We start from the raw sequence: 14,767 nt of genomic DNA, 5'->3' as shown, positions 1-14,767 counted from the left end.
GATATTTCAAAATATATAGGAAAATGCATTAAAAATGAATAGGTGCAAAAAATAGAAAATCTCAATTGTCTTTTTTTTTTGTACTTAATCATAACAAGTGGTTGATACACATACATAAAACCAGATAGCACAGATTTTTTGTTCATTATATGTATTTAATTTTATTATGCATTTGTCTGAGCACTTGCTTTCTGTGTCATGAATTCTCTTTCTGTGCATGTTTTGAAACACTCAGAATTGTGGCTTATATAAAATATATCTGTTTACAACGTTGTAAATTTTTATATAAACTCTCACAAATACTTTGGTTTTATGTATACACACATAAAAGCTTAATTTTTTAGTTCTTGAAGTTAAGTATTTATAATAGTGTAAGTATTCATAATAGTAATAAAAGTAATATAGTAATATAATAGTAATATAAGTATTTATAATTTATAATAGCAAGATGAGATCCAGAATGTTTCATTAAAGATCAAAACTGTATAAATAACACCTGGAAATATAATATAGGAAATGGGTACCCTAAAATATATGTGATTTCCCACATTTTTTCAAGCACACGTGCCTTTCTAAACATGCACAATGTGAAAGTCTGAGTTTATATATAGTAATGGTGTTGCTCAGGTTATGTTTATGAGCAACTCTAAAAAGTGTGCAAGCTATTAAGGAAACACTATTCCTTTCCTTCTTGCCTCCGAAACATGGGAGGAATGTATTTTTGTTGGTTTTTTTTGTTTTTGTTTTTGTTTTTTTCCGAAGTTACATCTCTCAAATGATGCCATTGTATAAATTTATCTGTCCCTCTAACAGAAAATTTGATCATTTAAAAGGATTTATGAAAACCAATTGTTTGAGGATAAAATTCAGTCAGTGTTGTTATATTGCACACATTGATATTTAAAGTACCTTTAATGTAGTGGCTTTCAGCAAGTCCTTCTGTGATGACTGCTGTCAAATAAACCTTTATATTGTCCTGCTCAGCAAAACCTTTGTACTGTCTTTGAAGTAATGTGCTGTTAATTGCTTTCTTCCTGGGCTGCTGGATGGAAGAGACTATGTAAATAAGGGTTTCACATTAGTGAGCACCAATAATTAGAAATGCCTTACTTTTTAAAGGGGAAGAGGTCAGATTCTCTTGAATTAGATACAATGTGCACTTTGGAGGATGTGTTTTGGAGGATGGGGCTTTGAGCAACCTGGTCAAAGTGGGAGGTATCCCTGCCCATGGCAGGGGGGTTGGAACCAGGTGGTCTTTAGGGTCCCTTCCAGTCCACGCCACTGTCTGACTGATTCCCTCTTAGGTGCAGCCCATCTGTTCCTAACCATAGTTTATTCTCAGGTAATATTCTGCTTATGCCCCTTGTAGCTGTGCAAGTAGTGCCCCTTGTAGTCTTATGTAGGCAGAGCAGAAGTCTGAGCAGCTCCCTGTCCTGGTGAGTAAGATGTGAGAGGAATGGTAACTGTTCAGTAGTCAGCAAGTTCTTGTCCTGGTGGGTAAGATGTCGGAGCAGTGGTCAACTGCTTGGTGAAGTTAGTAATATTCACTGGAGGGATTGGCAGGGGCTTCTTCTCACCCATGTAGACTACTAACAAGAACGGGTGCCTGTGAGGTGGTAGCTGCTCCTCTGCTTTCCCTCAGCAACAGAAGAGCTGAGCACCCACATTGGTCAAGTGCTGTTTCTTGTAGCTGAGGTCAAACTACAGACCATAGCAGCTGTCTGTATTAGGGCATTCTTCTCATTTGCTCTTGTGCAAGTCTTAAACTCATGCTATTCCATTTTGAGTGAAAACTTCAACTTGGTGGTTATGCAGGAAATGAAAAGAGGGAATGAGATTCAACTCAAAGCTTTTTTTCCGTTGTGCCACTAACACCACCAACAACCCCAAAGAACCTTGAATAGTCCTTCTGGGAAAATATGATCGGAAGTTAAATGTTGCCACCTAATGGTGAATATCTATAATACAGTTTTGATGTTTTGTCTTTTATTACCTTGCTCTGTGTACCTGCAAGTCCTTCCTTCATTAAGCACTAGAGGAATGAAACTGGTGTTTTATTCAGATTTTACCTGGGAAGAGATCTGCTAGCTTATCAGGAACAAGATGTTGCAGCTGGATGTGAAATTGCAGCTATTCAGTTCAAATGAATTCTAACTTCTCAATGTTTTTTCTGTGTATTCAGATATAGACGAGTGTTCCTTTGAAAGGACCTGTGATCACACCTGCATCAACTACCCTGGAAGCTTTGAATGTCTCTGCCATAAAGGCTATACTTTGTACGGGCTGACACACTGTGGAGGTTTGGAAACTGAGTTTTGCTCATCAGTTTACTTGTTTGCTTTGTGAACTGTTTACTGAGCAGCCATTCTTCCACAGATTCCAGAGGAAGATGTGGCTAATAGGGCTGGGCCTGCATGTGTTAATTGGTGCAGGACCTAGGTGTGTGCTTGACCCCACTGTTGGCCCCACTGTTGGCCCCACTTCCTACCTGTACCTCACGCTCTGGCTGGGTTACTAGACTCCAAACCTGGGACCTGGAGGGAATTGGCAGGGTGTGTGGATTTACACAGCGAGGTACACAGCAGTTGGAGTTCAAGTTTGGGCTTGGGTGTGATTTGGAAAGGCAGGTAGACACTCAGCTTGTCAACCGTTGTGTCCAGACCTCCCTTAGAAACATGTTCAGTGACAATTTTTCTTTGACAGTTAAATTTTGAGGCCTATCATTGAGGTAGAGTTTGAGCAATTCAGCATATTTCATGTTGACTGTTGTCATTCCAGCTCACTTAAGCATACATTAAATGGCATGGCACAATCTATGTGCCTTGTAGAAGTCTACTGAAGTAATACTACTGTTTTAGCAAGCAGATGGGTAGGTATGTTTAAAGGGCAGAAACCACATGTTGTTGAGGTTAGCACAGTGCCTAAAACAAGGCTATGGTCCATAACGAGGACTTTTAGATTATGGCTTTTTTAGTAAACTAAAGAGTCTGGAGTAGCAAACTGATGATGGTTTGCTGGTATCGTATCATCATTTTGGTCTCTGCCATCTACTGCTCAAGATGCACCTGAGTGTGATCCAGGGATAAGGACATGGCAGCGCAACTCCTGGTGAGCTTGATGAATAAACATCCCTTCTGTTGGGGGGGGAAGAGGAGAAGAGAGATCAGACATGCTGGCACATATAAATTCTGACTGTATAGACTAAAAAGGTTATACTTCATATTGACCAAATACTTTTCTAATGTATCTAAAGTTCAAAGATTCTATATGAAATATCAGTGATATGTATCTGGTAGCTGGTTGCCTTCTTGGAAACTTTCAGCTTTCATTTTTTTGTTTGAGGAGTAGAAGACTGAATAAACAACTACCTTTCAGCTTCTAGGTTCCTATCAAATATTATCCTTTCCTTCACCTGAATAATTTCTAAAAGCAAACTCTGTGAATGACTATGGAAAGTTTACCTCCCTGATACGTAAAAGTGAGTGAATCTCACAGATGTTTATACCTTTTACATTTTTCATATAATGGAATAGTTATTGTCCAGATGCTGCAGACTTTCAAGTATGTTTTGTATCCTGTCAGTACTTCCAAGAATTTCAGTGTAACTAGTCCTGACAAGTAAATTGTATCAGATGCGTAAATCCTTATAGGAATAGGAGTTATGTGTGTGTCTGAGGACAAATATGTGCAGTGTGCACTAAATTGTTTGACAAGACTATTGACTGTATTGCACACATTTATATAGGTGTAAATGTAGAAGACATAGTAGGTACAGATATTGTTATGTACATAACATTCCAGTGTACAGTATATACAGGGATACTGGGCGCATATTATTAATATTGTTCTCAGTTTTAATTACATTTTCAGATATTGATGAATGCAGCATCAGCAATGGCAGCTGTGACTATGGATGTCTGAATACAATGGGGAGCTATGAGTGTGTCTGTCCACCTGGAAAGAAACTGCACTGGAATAAAAAAGACTGCGTTGGTAAGTAAGTTACTGACTCAGAGGTGACTGCAGTGATGCTTTATTGCTCCAGGAGAGTGGAGAAGCCTGGGGCTTTGTATGAGGATTGCTGTAGATTGGCTGTAGAATCGGAAATATGCTGTATTTTAAGTGTTGGGTTTTTTTTGAATTTATGATTCTGTGCCCAAAAATCTAGGTCTTCCTACATTATTAGTTTACCCATCTTATAATTTTGTCCTTTTCTTTTTTGTCCTTTGACATCCAACTCTGTGACCTTAAATGTAACTCAACTTTTTAAGAATCATTTAGAATACCCAAAATATTTAACTGTTTAAAAATAGGAGAAATTAAAGTTAATATTAATTCAAGCTAACATCTATATTCACAGCACCATACCCCGATGTTTCAAGTTCTTTCCAAAGCTATCCTGCTTATTATAAAGTACTGACAGTAACTGTATAAGAAGTATTAATTGCAATAAGTACAAATCCCAAGACTACTGAAATGATGGCACGTACTGCTAATGCCACTTACTCTGTGGCAAATCCAAATATCTGTTCTAATCATTGTTCTTGTTTATCTTATAAATAGATTATTTTTAATTCTGGAAGCACAATTTGATACATGGCAAATCTTGGCCATGGCTATACCTGTTAGAAATATTTTCTATGAGATTATAATTCTATTTTCATATTTTTAGTGGGAATTATATACCTTAGGTCTTTCCTAGGCAAATCAAAGTTGTTACTTTTTTTTTTTTAAACCATGAATAACTTACTGTGGATACATTTGGAACTGATGTCTAATACCTAACTGAGCAAGACACAAAAATAAGGGAAGGGCCTTACTTAAGGGAATCTCCTGATAGACCAAGGGAAAGCACTTTATTCTGGAGTAGAGGGCACTGCACCAGCCTCTTACGTGATCAGGTGATTGTGGCATTTTTTCCACTTACATGGATACAGCACTATGGAAAGCACTTTATAACTGGAAGGGCTTGAGTTGGCTTTCAGCCTTTGCCACTGACTTTCTTTCTTAAGCACCATTAAGAACTTCATCTTCCTCACCTTCAGATATATTACCTTCACTGTTACATAGCAAACTAAGTACAATAGGAATAAAAAATGGTTAACTCTTTGGTTTTGCTTGGTTTCGATTTGGTTTGGTTTTAAGCTATCTACTGCATCTCCCTTGCAAAGTATTGGTTAGTCCTCTGGAAAGGGGGTTGTAAACTAATAGCAGGGACTAATGTTTTCTGAAGTCTGGTATACAGTTAGACCACAGAAGTTTTATGTTACACTCTCCCTCTATTAAGAATGCTGTTCCCATAATAACATTGAAAATATTTTCCTAATTGTAAATTTCTCTTCATTATTTGTAATACTCAGTTAGAGACACAAAATAGAGTATCTTTCTCCATAAATACACACTGTTTTATTTGATGACTTTAATGAGGCTTAAAATGAGTGTCATCTCCCTGCTGCATTCTACATTTGCAGTAACAAAATTCTTTTGTGCTCAGCAATGACACTTCGCACATGTATTGTCTATTCAGTACAAAGAAATAATTTCTTTATAAATGTCACCAAAGCAACAAAAAAGGCCTTAGGAGGGAGGTAAGTGGAGGATGATATTTCATATTCATATTTCAGATGTGAACATCAGGTGTGTTTAAGGGACTTGCATTTATTTGTATTTAAGCAGTGGTGAGGCCAGGCACACAACCCAGGTGGCAGCTGCTGGAACCCTTCCTCTGCACTCAGGCCAAACCAGGCAAGGCTTATGTCAGCTACCACATTTGAATTGGCCTTTTTCATCCCAGCTTTACTTGTCTTTTCCCAAGCCCTGGCCAACCCAAATCAGTCTGACTGCATCCTATAGGATTCAGATGCTACAGCTCTGATCCCCAGCTCTGAGCCACACATACCTTGCTGTGGTTCAGTGGTGAGATGAGGGGTAGGAAAAATAGCAGGTGCAGCTGCAAGGCCAGTCAGGAGCTAAACAGGAAGCAGCCAAGTCCAACTTGCAAGGTGAGCATGATTGGAGGAAGTACCAAATAACAGCCAGAGGAAAAGCATGTGTACCTGAACAAATGTTTTTATGGGGCTGAAACAAGAACTGTTCTGCAGACACCTGCCTTAGATTCAGCCAGCTCATGCAGCATGAAGCATCTGCTTGAAGAAGTGGCCAGCACCTCAGTCAGCCTCAGTGCAGAGTTCTGGAGGAAATGACTGGAGGAAAGAAGCAAGCAGTGAGGCTGCCTTTATCTGAGGTGCAGATAGACATGGCACCTACTGGCTGTAGCTGAGAATGCATCTGATCATTTATAGGGAAAAAGGTGTATTTAAATATCTGAGTCCAAGAAGATGTTGAATTAAAATAGATGCAGTATTATAATTATCAGTCATCTTCAGGGGGAAGCATGGAGACTGGTCCAACAGCTCAACAATTGTATGTAGATTCGGCTAAAATAAAAACTGTCCTTCGCCCAGATAAAGAGAGCAGTGTGAGTAAGACCTACAGGATATTCTGTCTTCAACCTGCCATGAAGCCGTGAGAAGAAGCTGGACATTTCCATTGTATGAGCAGCAATGTGCGTTGTGTGGTGGGTGTTGATGAGAAGTAGCTGACATTTATGTGCATGTCACAGTGTCCTTCCTAGCGTAGCTCAGGGTGTTTCAGCAGTGGCTGAAAGGACTGGTGGGGCCATATACCCCCCAGTCCCAGCATGTGCTGCCTCACCCCAGCTTGGCTGGGAAGTTTTCTACTTTTAGAAGTTTAAGCATAGAACTGAGATGTAAGTCTGTGAGAGCTGGAGTGAGAAACAGAAAATGCTTTTACTGGTCATATGAATATATAGACCTTTGTGAGGGTGACTCCCATTTATGTTGTTGTAGTGGGCCTGCTGAACTACAGAGCTATGCCTCCAAAAAGGGGGGACAGGACTTCTGGACCTGTCACTTCTGTGATCACACTGTGCATGCAGCATCATGCTCATAATTAGACACACCTGCATTTCACAGAACAGATCTGGAGTCCCAAAATGGAGGATTGGAAGAAAAGATTGGATCCAGTGTTTAGGTCTAAAAATGTGAAGGAGTTTCATTTCTACGTCCAAGCACAAGACCCACATACTTCTCTCTGTTATGCGCTTATTTCAGAAATGCCTGGACCTGTGATTTTGCTTTGTTGCCACTTCTACCTTTCTGCACTGTTGTAAACAAGTGGATGTGTGAGGTTCTGGGTTGTACAGTGTTTGATTTTTTTTTTTTTTTTTTTTCTCCTCAGAGATGGTTAAATGTCTCCCAAATGCCAAGCCTGCTCCCAATGCTCAGCTAGTGTGTAGTAAGACAGGAGGAATAGAGACCTGCTTCCTGTCATGTCCATCCAATACTCTTTTTGTTCCAGGTTTGTACAGAGTATTTGTCCTCCTAAGTCTAGGATGTGTCTTGATGATTTTTCTATGCTAATATATTCATGATTCGTGCATTCAGTTTTTGGTATGAACAACTGTAATTGAGCAAAATATCATTATAAATTAAATTTGGGCCAAACATTAAATACAAGAGCTGACTGCCTGTTATATTAGAGGTTTGGCCCTTAGTTGTTTAATTGAGGTGTCGTTTGAAGGAAAAAAAAGAATGAAATTCTCCCCAAAAACTGAGATGTAACTACCGTAACCAACATGGTGCAAAAGAAAAAAAAAATAAATTGCTCAGTCAAAAGTGGAAGAAAAACTGAACAGTTGATTTCCCTGATAATTTTAGATATCATGTTACTCACTGTAAATAGAGACCCCTGAGCCTATCCAGGCATCTTCTTAAAAAGGTGGACTCTGCATCATGTCCTGAAATAACCTGCAATTGTGTGACTGAGCAGGAGCAGAAACAAATCATTAAGTGGATGGGTTCCTCTGACAGAGCACAGCATGAAGCAGGGGCAGGAGAGGAGCACTGGGACACTGAGCAATTTAATGCTGTGGCAGCCCGAGCTCTCATACCACAGTAGTATAAAAATGCCATCAGTTCATCCAGGGACACTGCAGAGCAATGGATGGCCTAGCAACCGCTTAAAAGCTGTCTTACGGTCTCATACAAAATGAATATGACTAAATCTGTCTCTGGAGATTGTATGGAAAAATCCTTCACTTCAGTTGTTTCAGTTGCTGGGTTTTAATAATTTTTTTTGGCAGTAGTTCAGCTGAATGTTATAGAAACTCAGGCATCCTTTTTTTTTTTTTTTTTTTTTTTCCCTCCTCTTTTCTATATCATTTGCTACAGGTAATTTTCATCTACACAGTTTTGCAGGGCAAGGGAGCTAGGGGTTAAGATTACTTTTTTATGGATGTTCTCATCCTGACACAGGATTATTTTCCACAAGACTGTCTCTACTTTTCGTGTTAGTACTGGCATTATATGCTGTAGAGCTGTTCACACTTTATTTTCAATTTAACAGAGATTACCCATGCATTTACCTAATTTGTATGCATCAATACACAGTTTTATCTGTGCAGTATATAAACCCTTTTATGGTTCTAAGTATGTTGTTTTTGTTTCTGCCAATAAGTTCTCTTGGTCTGAAGCTAACATTATTACTAAAGTACATGGTTTACTTTTTAAATTACAGAGACGATCAAAGCACAAGGACTGTACCACAGACAAACACAGTAAAATATTTCCTACTTGTGCACCATGGAATTATCTAATTTACAGCTAACCTCATGCTAAACTGTTTATGAAATGTAAAGTTTCTGTGTTGCAAGAAACAAAATTTCTAGTCAACATTGAAGCAGTAGGCTTTGGCAAGCTATTTCAGCCAGTTCAGCACTTTAAATGTCTCTTTATTTAGCAATATTAAGAAGTTTGCTTGAGTGTAGTATATTAGTGCTGGGAGTGACAAGTGGAGCAGGTGTTTTGTGAGGCTGTTGCCATGCGTGTTGACTCTGCATTGTGCCTTGCAGATTCGGAGAACAGCTACACGCTGAGCTGTGGTGTTCCTGTCCAGCAAGGCAAGGCTCAACAGAAACGCAATGCCACCCTTCCCAGCTGTGCAGGTATGTGCTCTCCTGTTCACCTGGGCCATGACCTCTAGAGGAAGGGCAACGGAAGTTCCCTGAGCTGCAAGATGCACAACTAAAGTTACACAAGGCCAGATTTAAGGTAGCCTGTGTTTCAACACACGCACACTTGCTTTTTCACAGCCTCTCTTCTAGGGCTGGAGAGTGCTTAGCTGCCCTGCAGTGCCACATCGTGTTTGTAGGTCAATATAGTAGCAGTGGAGGTTTGATTTATACTCAATGAAGATGAGTGTCTAGTGTAATTTACTTTCCATAGTCCAGCAAGGCAATAATAAGCACATCAAAATGCCAGCTCTTCACAGAATTGGAATTGATGCAAGGGGGCCAGCACAAGTGCAGCAGCAGCAGACTGCAGTGGGGTCAGTCCTCAGCTACAAAGACCTTGCTTAGAAGCACTGAGGCTCTTGGCATTCCTGATAAAAAAGGTTATGGGAATTTTATGATCACATTCTGTGTCATTCATCTTGTTCACGGAAATAGCTGCATTATTTTGCAGAGACATTTCAAAATTGGTCTTAAAACTGATAACCAGCATAAAATAAAATAAATAAATAAATAAAAAGATTCAGCTCAAATGATTGAAGTCTGGCAAACTTAGAAGCAGATGAAATAGTATCCCGGCTCACTTTGTGTCATTACTTGCTATGCTTCTCTGCAATTTGCCTGTCCTCTAACCATGTATTTCTTATATATTTGGAATGTATTAGGAATTACGATGCTGTGAAATGAGTTAACAGAGCAGCAGATCTGTCTGCCTGTGCCACAGGGGCAGGTTACCTCCCAGGGAAGGAGAGACCCACACCATGGCACTTAACCTGCAACCACCCTCCGCTTGCTCTGACTGCAGAGGGCAGCCCACAGCAGCAGACAGGTGACAGGTCATGCCTAGCCTTTTCCACCACAGCATTTGCGAGAAGGTCAGGCAGCAGCTGCATTTCTAAGCAGCGCGTGCTTGGAGCCTTTAAAGTCATGACTGGCTTGGATCTAAAGCTGAAGAATAAACCTAGCAAGCCATAGACCATGGTCAAGTAGAGACATTTCCTTTGGATGGTTTTCAGTTGTTAACAGCATAACTTCACTATCATTCTTATTACTGGCTAGCATTAACAAGGGTAGAACTACAGCCAAGTAACATAGGAAGTCACAGTTAGAGCCAGGAAAAAATGGTAAAAGTTAACTTTTCTCATAATAAGAGACAAATTCACCCAAAGTCCACCAAGATATGCAGGTTTGCTGGAGGGGAAGGGTATGTGCAGAGTGTATGCAATACTAGCAATACTAGCAAATTCATTGATCTTTATGGGCTCAAGAGTAAGTGTTTATGGGGAAAAAATAAACTTAAGGAAATGTATCCTTTTGGACAAGGTGGCTGCCTTTTTTCTATGTTGCAAGAAGACTTTTGAGTCTGTTTTCAAAAATAAGTTTTAGATTTTGTTTCATCTGCATCACAAACAATAGCTTTTATATTTTACATCAACAGATTCCTTAGCCCCTCCAATCAAGCAGAAAGCTCGTTTTAAAATTAAAGATGCAAAGTGTCATTTACGGCCTCGCAGCAAAGAAAAAACAAAAGATACTGGGAAGCAAGCTGTTTTAGGTATGTTGTTTCTTCCAGCACATAAGCAGCATTCTCATTTTTTGCTTGTTTGTTTGCTTGTTCATGTAATTTGATTTCACACTGCAGACAGAAAAAAGTAATACTTTCTGAATTTAAGATCAAGTCAAGTTTCACGCTTTAGCTGAACAGTATCATGGGTTTGGACCTGGATCTGGCAGTGCTGAAATGTCACCAGTTGCTTTGAAAGGTCTTCATCAAAAACTATACAAATTTGGAATTAAGCTGATTCTTTTTCTGGCATTTGTAAAGATGAAAAAGAAAAATCTTGACACAAAAAGTTATGACCAACTTGCATGAAATATTTTCAGTTTATTTTTTCCAAGTTAGGTTTATTAAAAAAAATACACTAGTGAAAGCTATTATTTGCTTTGTGCTGGATTAATATCTCATTGCATAAGCAAGACAACTCCTATGCAGCAAAGTTATAATCAAAATCTGATGTTACACAGCCTTAGACCACTTGTGATATTGGAGTGAGTAGTTGTGCTGTTTGAAAATTTATTTTTAAATCTTTATTATTACTAGTTTTTAACTTCACTTTTAAAGTTAAAAAGGATTATAAAACTGATACATTTTTGACAGATCATCATGACATTTATTTTGATATATAATAGAGGAAATTAAGTGATTGGTATTGGTATCTTGGTATTTTTGCTGCACATTTCCACAGCAGTTAAAATATTTTAATTTCATTTAAATATAATATTAACTTGGAATTTTCTGGATTTTATTACACAACATCAGTATAACTGAAACAGCTCATATTGTTACTTAGAAGAGCTTATCAGCTTACAGAAAATGTCTAGTGGTGACACATTCTCTCTTGTGAATCTGTCATATCACTTTTGCTAGTAAGAAGTTGTATGAATCATGAACAGATAAGAGTAAAAATAGGTAGCCCAAAAAATGTTAATGGCTTAAAGATTTTATTTTTTTTAATTTAGACATGTATTTTATCTTTATCATGCAATCTAAACATTTATCTTTCTAGTTTCCTAATTTTCCAAGTATTTGCTTGAAGCAAGTCTCACTTCTTAAGATGCTTACCTTGTTGTTATGTATTGTCTTCTAATAACATGTGGCTATTGGACTCATTTTTAAAGTTATAGATTATCTTTTTTTTTTTTTTGTCCATACCATCACTATAGGAATACACTTCTTGGATGCATTTCCTTGTCCTTTGCTCTCTTTGCTGTGTATCTGTTACATGCCTGAACTTCTGGGTCTAACAGATTATGTCATAAATCTGCACACTCAAAATGCAATCCTTCTGGTGGTTTGGGGCTAGAAGTTTCTCCCTGAGTTGGAATTTATCAAAATTCCAAATATATTCCAAATATCACTTATCAAAAAGGATGTTTTTCACATAAACTTATTTATATAGGGAAAGGATCCTTACATGATTGTGTCTCGATGGACTGTGGCCTTTGTTCTTGTCAGTAACACATAACTGAAGAATGCATTAAGTTCCTCTGGCTTGTGACTTATCATTCTGTTCAAACCTTTTAATATATTTTCAAATCCTCCTAATCAAAAGGTTTTCAAGCCTTTTGATATCTGGTGATTTTCATTGCTGAAAAAGCTGTCACAATTGTTTCTTGATGCCCATGCTTGCTATGGTCTAGTCTCAGGCCTGCTGCTCTCATGAATGTATGAAAACTTACTCTCTTGCTTGGTTTAAGCATACAATGACTGTATATAACTGATTTTAACTACTCTCCGTAAAGAACTTCCTAATCCTTGCACAGAAAAAAAGACAAAATTAAAGTTACTACTACACAGCTGAGCACTACTACACTATACTTTTGCCTCCTGCAGTCACCAGCAAAATGAGCAAACCAAAAATTGCACAGCAAAGGCGTCTAACTGCATGTGAAATGTTATGAAACCATGATAATCCAGCTGAGATACTGCTTATTAGACTGTCACTTGCTACTTTGCTACTCGATTTCTTTTCTGTGTTGCTTCTCTCACACAAAGGAGGTCAATTCCCTTGTACAGACAACTGCCATGTGACATTTGTGAATCTCAAGTGTGATTCCTCCAAGAAAAAGCGCCGGGGCCGCAAGTCACCATCAAAAGAAGTGTCCCATATCACTGCAGAGTTTGAAGTGGAGATGAAGTCGGAAGAAGTCTCAGGTTTGTGAAAGACCTCTGTCTAAGGAGAGAAACCATAATTCAGTTCCTCTGCATGTTAGAATCTTTTTGATTTTGAATCTTCATCCAGCTGCCATGCAAAACTTTTAATACAAGCCTCATTCAACAGCTTTTCCAAACTCAGTTTCCAACATTTAATTGAAAGGAGTCAGGTATGAAATTATAGAATAAAGGAGCAAAGATTGCAGCAAAAGTCCCTCGAAGCCTGGAGTTAAGTTTTGTATTTCAATTTACTGTGATTTCTTCAGGCAACAGAAGTGTTAATTGATGCACAGAGAATGTAAAGATTAACTAGAAGTTTTGTAATGCTGACACTAAAAATATCCTCCAAAATGTAAGTTGTTGGGAATCAAACATTTTTACTACACATTTGGTAAATTCATGTTTTCATAACAAACTTCAGGAAGAAAAATAATTGCTTCAAGTTATTCATGAGGTGAAATATTATGCCATAAAATCCAGCCAAAGAAAATGTGGGTTGAATTCTATAAACATGCCAGTACTCAAAGGCAGGTTTCTTAACCTCTGAGGGGTATCTTGCTAGCCAAGTGGTTCAAAGTTACTGTGCCAGAAAGTACCTTTCTTTGTGTCACGTACATATTTTAGTCAGGGAAGTGGGGAGAATTCCTAATCAACTGAGTAAAGGATTGGCTGAGAAAATTCAGAAATAATAGTGATGTCAACTGGAACACATATCTGGAAATACAACACAGTGGGAAATGCACCATTCCTGTAACAGTGCACAAAGCACCGGTCACTGCTGCTCAGTACAGCACAGCGCAGCATTGTCACACAGTGCCAGCTTGATTATGCTGGTTAGACTGGTGACTTCTGTAGCCCTCTCCTCTCCCTTGTGCACTCAGTATAACCAAATTTCTTAATGATGGAGAGAAGATCAGCACTCAGTGTACACTTACAGGCCAAGAAGCTCAGTTTTATAGATCACAGTGTACTACTTGATATCCCCTGTAAAAGGCCTGATTTTGAATACAGTGATCTGCTTCTACAGTTAATGTGGAAAAGACAATGAAGCAAACAGAGGTGTCATGGTACAATGTAGGCTAAGGTTTTTGTTAAGCTCCTCTTTTTAAGCATGAATCTCAATTGCTTCTAGTTTTCTTATCATTTCCCATCTAGACACCTGTAACATTGACTGTGTTCGGAAAAGGATGGAGCAGAAGCTGCAAACTGCAATCAAAACATTGAGGAAATCTATTAATAAACAGCAATTTTACATTCAGTTTTCTGGGACAGAATATGAAGTGGCTCAGAAGCCAGCTAAAGCTACTGAAGGGCACGAAGCTTGCAGTACAGGGCAAGTGCTGCAGGATGGAAAATGTGGTAAGTCACAACAGCTCTGTTCAGCCATTCCCCAAAAAACAAGCAACCCCAAATTAATTTGTTCCTAGCGAGTCAGGCAGGAAATATGAGATAACAGATGATTTAGATTAATACTACTTGGTGTATGTCCATAGATCATTGAGGTTCTTAAGGTATCAGAGGAGAATTCATTAAATGATTGCAGGAAAACAAAATAAGCATGTACATACATACACTGTCAGTTGATATATATCAAGGCCTGCCACAAGCCTCTCTTGGTAATTATTTCCCACTTGCTCCCAGCATCTAATGAAAATACAGTTCTGTAAAACTATAAAATTATGTTTGCCTAGGTGCTGTGTGTTTAGTTTGGTATTGTCTCTCTCATCATCACCTGACCTGACAATCTATGACCCATGGATATATTTATGTTTAACACTCAAGAAATCCAATTAAAAAAATATCTATAAAAATCTGTTTAACTTTTTGTAAAATACCTAATTTCTTTAAGCTTTTTCCCAGGTTACCAGGCTCTAGAGCCAAGGTGCTAACAAAAAACTATTAATGATAACTCCCAGCAGCACAATCTTTTTAATTGCTTAGAATCATATTTTCAAAATCAG

General features: G+C 38.4%; 1 protein-coding gene across 10 annotated transcripts in view; it reads left to right on the top strand.

Annotated features, from left to right (window-relative positions):
* SCUBE1 (signal peptide, CUB domain and EGF like domain containing 1) overlaps positions 1–14,767 on the top strand; it is a 281,424-nt gene that overhangs the window by 248,109 nt on the left and 18,548 nt on the right. For 7 of the 10 annotated variants that reach the window (XM_082751775.1, XM_082751767.1, XM_082751773.1 and 4 more), the window contains 7 exons: positions 2,183–2,299; positions 3,871–3,993; positions 7,261–7,380; positions 8,933–9,025; positions 10,530–10,646; positions 12,648–12,806; positions 13,962–14,165. In XM_082751775.1, the coding sequence (XP_082607901.1) occupies positions 2,183–2,299; positions 3,871–3,993; positions 7,261–7,380; positions 8,933–9,025; positions 10,530–10,646; positions 12,648–12,806; positions 13,962–14,165 (933 nt within the window). The remainder of the gene's footprint in view (positions 1–2,182; positions 2,300–3,870; positions 3,994–7,260; positions 7,381–8,932; positions 9,026–10,529; positions 10,647–12,647; positions 12,807–13,961; positions 14,166–14,767) is intronic. The other 3 variants (XM_082751770.1, XM_082751768.1, XM_082751771.1) reach the window with 2 other exon arrangements.

Source organism: Aythya marila (assembly GCF_965140915.1).
Source record: "Aythya marila genome assembly, chromosome: 1".
Lineage (NCBI taxonomy): Eukaryota > Metazoa > Chordata > Aves > Anseriformes > Anatidae > Aythya > Aythya marila.
The sequence above is the reverse complement of the archived record's forward strand: the minus strand, read 5'-3'. Positions and strand labels throughout refer to the sequence as shown.